Source organism: Myripristis murdjan, chromosome 1, assembly GCF_902150065.1.
Source record: "Myripristis murdjan chromosome 1, fMyrMur1.1, whole genome shotgun sequence".
Classification (NCBI taxonomy): domain Eukaryota; kingdom Metazoa; phylum Chordata; class Actinopteri; order Holocentriformes; family Holocentridae; genus Myripristis; species Myripristis murdjan.
This window is the reverse complement of record NC_043980.1, coordinates 4174366-4182590: the sequence shown is the minus strand read 5'-3', so window position 1 is coordinate 4182590 and position 8225 is coordinate 4174366. Positions and strand designations below refer to the sequence as shown.

Genomic DNA, 8225 nt, shown 5'->3' with positions numbered 1-8225 from the left:
ACGGGGGGTTAACCAGCTAGCCGTTAGCTATTTGTGTTTTTAAAACAACACTGATTGCATTCGGGCTATAATAAATGTGCATTTTTTTATGCAATGTCCACGTCATCAATTATTTTGAAGGATTTTTTCTTCTCATAAATTTATGACTAAAGTCTTAGAGAATTTCTGATTTTGTTCTCGCAAATTTGTGACTGCATGATCCCAGAATTTTTGAGTTTTTTTCTCTTTTTTTTTTTTTTTTTTGTAAATTTACCACTTTAATCTGAGAGAAAATCTTGGTTTTAACTTGTAAATTTTCTACTTTAATGAGAAATTCAATTTTTTTTTTCTCAGCTGTTTTCCCTACAGTGGCCTTAATACACCGTTGCAGTTCATGTGCAAGACATTAATGCAAAATACATTTCCAACAGTCAAAGTATAATTTGCATAACAGCCTACTTGTTTATTAGTTTCGGTCCAGGTTGTTTTCTTTTGAAACAGATCTCAAATATATAAAACCATAAGAACGAAACAAGGAAAGAAATCTCTGTGATATTGTTAGGTTCATGTGAAACGGCGCTCCGGTTTGCGCAGACAGTTTGCCGCAGGTTTGCGCAGACGCCGTTGCGCAGTCTCCGTGCAGCTCCGCCGCTCTTGAACGCGCCTTCGAACGGAACTGTGGGAACGACAACATGGCGGGACGTTCAAAACTTCTGCTTTTTGCCCCGATTTATAACAAAATACAAACTAAACGTCCCAGCCCAGCCGTGCTCACCGACCGTGTGCCGGCTCGCCAGTAGCGGACGTGTTGTCGGTAAACGCCGGCGAACATGAGCGAAGCCCGGAGGAAGTTTGAGGCTCCGTCCCGTCCGACTGACACTCAGCGACAGTGTCCGACAACTGGCGGCTCAAAGCCCAGATCCAACCGGCTGAGCAGGAGCTTCAGACAGACTCAGCAAACACAGGCACAGGCCGCCTCCCCCAAGACCCAGCAGCCGGGTGAGTGACGGTGTTTTTATTGGATTAGTTAATAATTCAGGTCGCTAAACTCATTTCACCGGGCCGGCTTGGTTCTCTGCGCCGTTCCGTCCCGCCCGCTAACGGAGAATGTGGTGCGCCAAACTCCATTCAGTATTTCTCAATTTATTGTTCATTTGATCCTCAGCGAGGGTCCACACACCGTAAAACCGCGACTGAAGACTTTTTATGAATCCGCAGGTTCATTTCTTCAATTCGGCTTAAATCACAACCCCCAAGAAGCAAGCGCTTAAGTAAAATTTAACATTTTAGGATCTGTTCGCTTGTATTTCAGCCTGTCTTCCTCCACCAGAGTTACATGGTGGTTGGTGGCAGCGAGCAGTGAGAGCCAATTCCAGAAGTTCAGATTTTATTTAATTTAAAGGAGTATTTAGTGGAGTGTATGTATGCCGAATTTACCACAAGACTCTGATTATTCGTAAGAGGCTTCATCAAGTGTTTATTCATGACTGTAAGCGAGGCAACATGAAACTGCCAGATGTTTGAATGGAAGTTTGGTGTAACTTCCTCTGAGAACTAAGTGTTGGACTCATAAGGCACCTGTAGTTTGTGTTATAGACACATTCACATGCAGGTTCGTTGTAATATTATCCACACATTGCTCTCCTGTAGTGCCCTTGAGCAAAAACCCTACCAGCTCCAGGCCTGCTGCTCTGTATCTGACCTCTGACCCCCTACAAGGGTTAATCAAACATCATCACATCACTTATCTGTTAGTGGACTGACAGAAAATTAAACAGCTTTAATTTGCATAATTGATTAATCTCATTTTGTACTTTATTTAGTCATTTATTTAAGTTAAAATGCCAAACTTTAGTTGAGTCTGGGTTCACTAAGATGTCTAAAGTTACGATTGTCTCACTTTTTTCATTGATATTTTTATAAAATTAATACTTAGGGTTTTTTGGCAGACTAAAGAGGACATCACTCTCACCACTTCCCGTCAAACTTTGTATTTTCACACTTTTTAACTAAATGATCAGTCGATTAATTGAAAAAATATTTTATTGATTCATCAGTAGAAGAAATAATTATAAGTTGAGCATCTAGAATGGACAGATACTGACTTTGATTGTGTTCCTTGCAGTGTGAACACAGAGTGAATTAATGAGCCTGTGTGTGTGTGTGTGTGTGTGTGTGTGTGTGTGTGTGTGTGTGTGTGTGTGTGTGTGTGTGTGTGCGTGCGTGCGTGTGTGTTCACTTTCAGAATTCAAGACTCCGAGCCGAGTCCCGAGGTCCAGGTATGTTGGCGGTTTCACTGCAGAGTCTCCGCACAACGAGCCGGAGTTTCACCACGACATCGTCTGGGACGCCACGTCTCCGTCGCCCGTCAGAGCCGGTAAGCCTCAGCCTGCCAACTGGGATACAACGCAGCTGAATGCACGTTTGAGGAAGTCTAATGCAAAACACCACACAGGCCTGGCCGTTTTAGAGAAATCCCATTCAGCATCTCTGAAATTCTTAGGACCCAGAATGTTGTCAGTGTAATTATTTTGTCGGCCACATGATTAGTTTTTATGGTTTTGTTTTCAAATCTGCGCTGACTGAGGCTGACAGTAATGTTTAACCATTCAAATAAAACCTGTTTTTCTCAATGGTGTCATTAATCTACTGTGGTCACATTTTAATTACGGGAAAAATTTGAATCCTACAATAGGGACACATTAAAAATTACTACCATTTGTCTAATTTTGTGTTTTCAAGTCATTTGAACATTTTAATGGCGTTAAAATTGTATACCTGTAGGAGTTTACAGTAATTCAGTAGTGCAGTACCCCTTTGTGTAATTTCTTATCATATTCTCAATTTCTTATTTCTGTATTTGTCATAGTGTCACGTTTTTAATTTTACACAAAGCACATACTTTTTAAAAAATTAGGATTCATGCACATATTTTTTGTATTTCTTATTTCCTTTTCTATTTTGTATAATTTCACTTATGCTTAAATATATTTTTTCTCTTTGAGCAACTGCAACTTACCAGATTTACCCCTCAGGGACCAATAAATTATTTCTGATTCTGATTTTATAAGAACAGGGTTTACTTTTTTAAATAGCAGGTGTTTAATTTTGGGGCAGCACTCTTTAACTGTTGAGTGATATGTACAGTAAAAACCACAAAACAAATCTTTAGGTGTCACTTCTCACTACATTGTAAATACACAGAAGTTAGAGGGAAAAAAGATTTGCAGTTTGTAGCTTTAGTTGTGTGTTAGCTTTGACGTTCTTTATCTCTCTGCAGGTAAAAGAGGCAAAACTCGATCTGTTAATGCCGGTGTTGTGGACATCGCAGAGATCGTGAGCAGGATCGCTCCAAAGGTTGGTAACATCGCCGGGCGAGCTTCCCTGGCGAGGAGGGATTTTTATTGAAATCCATCCTGGGGATAGTGGAGGTTTCCAGGCGACAGCAGTGTGGTCAGACCTAATCATTATTAACAGGATCATAACCAATTCCCTTTTTTCTGCATTTAGTCTGAGTTCCTGATCACAACTCTGATCAGAAAATGGCAGTGAATGTTGTGTGAAAGCAATAATCAGCCGGTCATTGAACCGTTAACACTGTTCAGTGGTTTTATTGTTGTGTCGTCTTGTCTTTTTGAAGCATGGCAGACCTGCAGTGATAGAGCCGACTTTGCAGCAGTGGATCGGAGACAGCGCCACCATTCCCTGCACTCCGGACGTACAGCTTCCCAAACCCAAGAAGAAATCCCCAAGGTATTTCAAAAGACCAGCGATACTCTGCAGCCCTGTTTTCTGCTCAGATGCTGAGACTGAGACTCAGCTGTTATCTGCACATCCCCTTTGATAAGGGGGAAAATAGATACCTCTAAAGGTTTTTTTTTCCTCTTTTATGAGTTCAACAGCAACCTCTTCCAGGGGATCTTCAGGGGAGATTAAAGGTCAACAGTAGATGCCACATAGAAGTGGATTCATCATCTGAAAGCTGGGTGCATGATTTAAAGTGTGAGATGCAGCTCAGCTCTGTGTCACCTTTTTCTAGTCATAAATCTGTAATGAACTTTGTGTTTTTTAAGGCTTGTATTTATTTATTTATAGTGTATAAGGGTAAGAACATTATGATCTACGGATATGAAGGTCATTCCGAAGCTCAGTTGTGTCTCATAAGCTGTTGCAGAAATTTTTGAGTTGATATCACTAGTTACACAGATTTTGTGCAAAATTTGATCATTTTTGACCACTCACGTATTGCTAAGCACGGGCAAAAATCCCCCTGAAATCCCACATTAGGACATCAAGACCTTGAGGAACACCACAGAAAAATTCAGGTGTTTGGATGTTGAGCGTTCTGTTGTGGAAATGTGTCAGAAACTCGTCCTTATTGTCAGTCCACCTGGAGAACCAGAGCTCCTCTGAACGGCTTCGCTGGCTGATGACGCTGTGATTATTCTAGAGGTCACTGTAGGTCATTTAATACAGTGACGTCAAGTTTCAAAAATGGTCTGTTCAGCCTAAAACTTGGACTTTAACCTTTTACTTTTCTTCACCAGGTAATTCTTTAACTGCGAGCATACAAGTTCCAACATTTGCAGTTAAACAGCACTGCTAGCAATTCTTATTGCAATATTTGGGTTCTGTTAACCCAAGCTAAATGGCTTGCAGGTAGCATTTCCCAGGATTTCAGGGAGAAATGCTATGCAGGACATTTTTTTTCTCAAATTGTTGTAAGCTCATTTAAAGAAAGCTTATACGTAATTATAATTAAGTATAGCCTACTACTTAATTATAATTCTTATTCTCAAAGCATCTTATGAAACATTTTCAAACAGGCTTATTGTTTTATTTTGCCACAGGCCAAACGGAGTGGACGATCTGTTGAAGCTGGCCAAGCAGTTTGACTTAAACATGTTTCATCACGATGAAGAAGAAGCTGAAGAAATGCACCAGCAAAGTTTGGAGCTTCTCTCTGAGGATATTTTGGATCTGGAGAGCGGTGATGACTATAAACTTCCACCTGTGCCTACTGAAACCTCTCAGCCTGCTGTTAATACAGCGACTGTGAGAGACTCTCAGGCCAATTTGCCCCTCGATCTCCACATGGAGGACGATTTGGATTTTCTTTTCGATGGGCCGACCCAGCACTTAAGCGGAAATTTAAGTCAAATCTCGGTTGCTCCATCGTCAAATGCAAAACCTGCTCCTCCTCCAATCTCCCAAGCAGCTTCTGGGAAGGATTCTGCCCCATTGCGTGGTCCCATCCCAAGTTTTTCCACGAAACACAGCAAAGCTAGTGAAGTGGACAACATCTTTGAGGATGACTGGGGAAACGACGATTTACTAAATGACTCTTTACTCTTGGAGATGACCCAAAACCCAAAGAGCTTTGCCACTCCAAAGCACTGCTCGACCCAGAGAGGATCCAGAGAAATACAGTATCAGCGGAATAACGCAGTGAATATTCCTGCTAATGCTGTGCAACATCAACCAGAGAACCGACACGTCCCGTCAGCTGTTTCTAAAGCAGCAAAGGAAAATGTAAAACACAGAATGACCTTCAAACTGGAGGCTAATACTAATTTCCCTTTCAGAGGAATCCTGACAGATGCATCGGCAATCTCCAACTCAGATGGCAACACTTGTGCAGGACGTAAGGTCGCACAGCCGGGTCAGTCTTCATTCAGCAAAGACCTTTCCATCGAGAGCGGTTCTCGATTCAACTGGAAGTCGCATCATTCAAACATCAAGTCAAATCCTCAGGAGGCGGTTTGCCCTCAAAGGACTTCTATCCCCAACTCCAGTGCAAAATTGAACACATGTGCTTCTACTAGCTCATGCACATCAAATGTAAAAGCTACTACAAGTTATCCAATGAAACCCTCTCCAACAGAGGGGATTTCTAACCATAAACCACCAGAGCGCAGGGAGGTACCTGCTCCCCCTGTCCCGTCAAGGAACAGCGACTTCCTGGACGATGACTTGGACTCTTTCTTCATGTCGGACTCGGGCTGGAGCGACCAGGAGGATGACGACCTGCTTTGTGAAATGTGTGAAGACATGGAGAGCCAAGTCCAGAGTGTCGAGAACTATTCCTCCAAGAATACCCCGCTGCCAATTGGACATCCAGTAAACCAGAGACCAGCGCTGGCACCCTCGAGTAGAGTGTGGGACAGCAGGAATCAGCAAACCCAAGTCAAGATGGAACCGTTCAAACACGTCCCAACCAATCCACAGTCCTCTGGAGGAGGTGGCACCTGTGGTCCGTCTTTTTCCAAAAACCTAACACCTGCATCTCTGCTGCCCGGTTCAAGTCGACCAGCTGGACAGTCATTTGCTGGGACTTACGCCTCTAAAGGCACGGCACATTTACAGAGCAATACAGGGAAGGAGTCACACAAACACACACAAGCCAGCAGCACATCTCGCATTGGCACCTTGACCAATCAACAATGGAGTGCCATCCAATCAGCAGCTGCATCGTCGCTTGGAAACACTGCCAAACATCAGAATCAGTTTACCTTTAAGAGATCACACAACCCAGTTACCACGGTGACCAACAAAGGTAAGGGTACGTTCAAAACCGAACGTGTTTTGTAGAGGTTTGTTTGAGTTTTCCTCCTTTAGTTTGGTTCATTTGGGCTAAGGCTGGGAGATCTATCGATACTATATTGATATCATGAAATGAGACTAAAAATCATCTGGGATTCTGGATATTGTAATCGTGGTTTTAAAGGCGGCAACACAGTGAAGTGACATTTTCTGAACTTATTAGACTCTACTAGCCATTCTGTTATTTGTCTCTACTGCTTGGTCAAGATATCCAGATGACTGATGATTATTTAACAAAACACCAACTGTCATCCCGGCAGTATTGTCACAATATCGATATTGAGACATTTGGTGAAACATATTGTGGTATTTGTTTTTGTTCATATCACCCAGTCCTAGTTTGAGCAGGTGCGAACGTGGTCATGTGACCCCTAGAGGCTCCAAATAACCTGAAAATCTGTGGTGTGGTTTGTTTGGAGTGAGAATGTAATCTGAGGAACAAAGTACAGGAAATAACCCCCAAAATGTAAAGTATTCTGGGTAGAAGGGAGTTGCATGTTGACAGGAACCTCTTTGCTCTGTTTACACGCCGTACAGGACTGAAGCTAGAGGTCGGACAGATTCCCAGCCTGACTTTAAAAGGTTGAACAGGACAGAAGTTGTAATAAATTGGGATTTATTTGGCTTTAAATTGAATGGTGCAAATGATGAGGACGTACATTGAAAATTTATAATTATTGAAATGATATATTTAGTCAGATCAGTGGTGTTGGATCAGCATCAGATTTGACTCCTTTCACAAACTTTTACATCAAATTAAAATGAAATTAAACTCGTCCTCATTTTGCCTGAGGGACCCCCCCGGGATACCCTCAAGGTCCCCTGGGGGACTGTGGACCCCTCGTTGAAAACCACAGGCTTTAGTTACAGGAGTGAGGGTTTATTCAGAGTTTAATTATTCAGGGTTCTTTAGGGTTTATTGACAGATTTATCGATCTTCTCCAGGTTTTCCTGCAGCGCCGACGGGGAAGTGTTCTGCGGCCGAGATCGAGCTGAAGAAGCAGCAGGCGATGGAGAGACGGCGCCTGCGGATTCAGGCGAACCAGAACCTCAGAGCCCCGACCTGAACGGGAAAAGACCAACGTGATTCAAACTGAACGAAGCCGCCAGCGATGCCTCACCGAGGCCGGTAACGTTAGCGCTCATCTCGACTCCGGCTGCTGGTGTTTTTATCACGGCTCCTCGTCGTCTGCCGCTCTGCAGCCGCACCAGAATAACTCTGAAGGTCTGATTACTTTTTTTTTAATTATTATTGTACAAATGTGATCTGTAAATTTTAACAGTGTGCTTTGTCTGATTTAAATAGTAGCTAACGTTAGCAAAATGCTTTTTACAACATAATGGACAATTGACTGGTTTCTACTCTTGTAAAAATAAACTGTACATACATGTGAATACATTCGTTGAATTTGTATTCTCTACTTGAAAGATTTTTTTTCCAATTACAAAACCCCTTTTTTCTGTGTTATTTTTTAAACCCTTTTTTTTCTTTTTGCCATTTGAAGACATTTGAAGATTTCATTTCCAAAATGCAATACATCCTTTTGGGCAAAAAAAACCAAACAAACAAAACAAAACAAAAAAATAAAAACAGTGTGAAATCTAGAGGCTCCAATCTGTAAAAGTTCAGTTCTAGCAGTACC

At 42.2% G+C, this 8225-nt stretch overlaps 1 protein-coding gene across 1 annotated transcript; it reads left to right on the top strand.

Annotated features, from left to right (window-relative positions):
• Positions 1 to 639: 639 nt before the first annotated feature.
• Positions 640 to 7976, top strand: etaa1a (ETAA1 activator of ATR kinase a). The gene is made up of 6 exons (XM_030059417.1): positions 640 to 978; positions 2225 to 2356; positions 3260 to 3336; positions 3620 to 3732; positions 4830 to 6535; positions 7528 to 7976. Exons 1-6 carry the CDS (start codon positions 810 to 812, stop codon positions 7647 to 7649), a joined length of 2319 nt encoding a protein of 772 aa, XP_029915277.1. The 5' UTR covers positions 640 to 809; the 3' UTR covers positions 7650 to 7976.
• The last annotated feature ends 249 nt before the right edge of the window (positions 7977 to 8225 follow it).

Coding starts and splice junctions, on each gene's coding strand:
- etaa1a (XM_030059417.1), top strand. CDS start 810: ATGAGCGAAGCCCGGAGGAAGTTTGAGGCTCCGTCCCGTCCGACTGAC. Junction 2,357..3,259: donor TCCGTCGCCCGTCAGAGCCG/GTAAGCCTCAGC, acceptor ATCTCTCTGCAG/GTAAAAGAGGCAAAACTCGA. Junction 6,536..7,527: donor TACCACGGTGACCAACAAAG/GTAAGGGTACGT, acceptor GATCTTCTCCAG/GTTTTCCTGCAGCGCCGACG.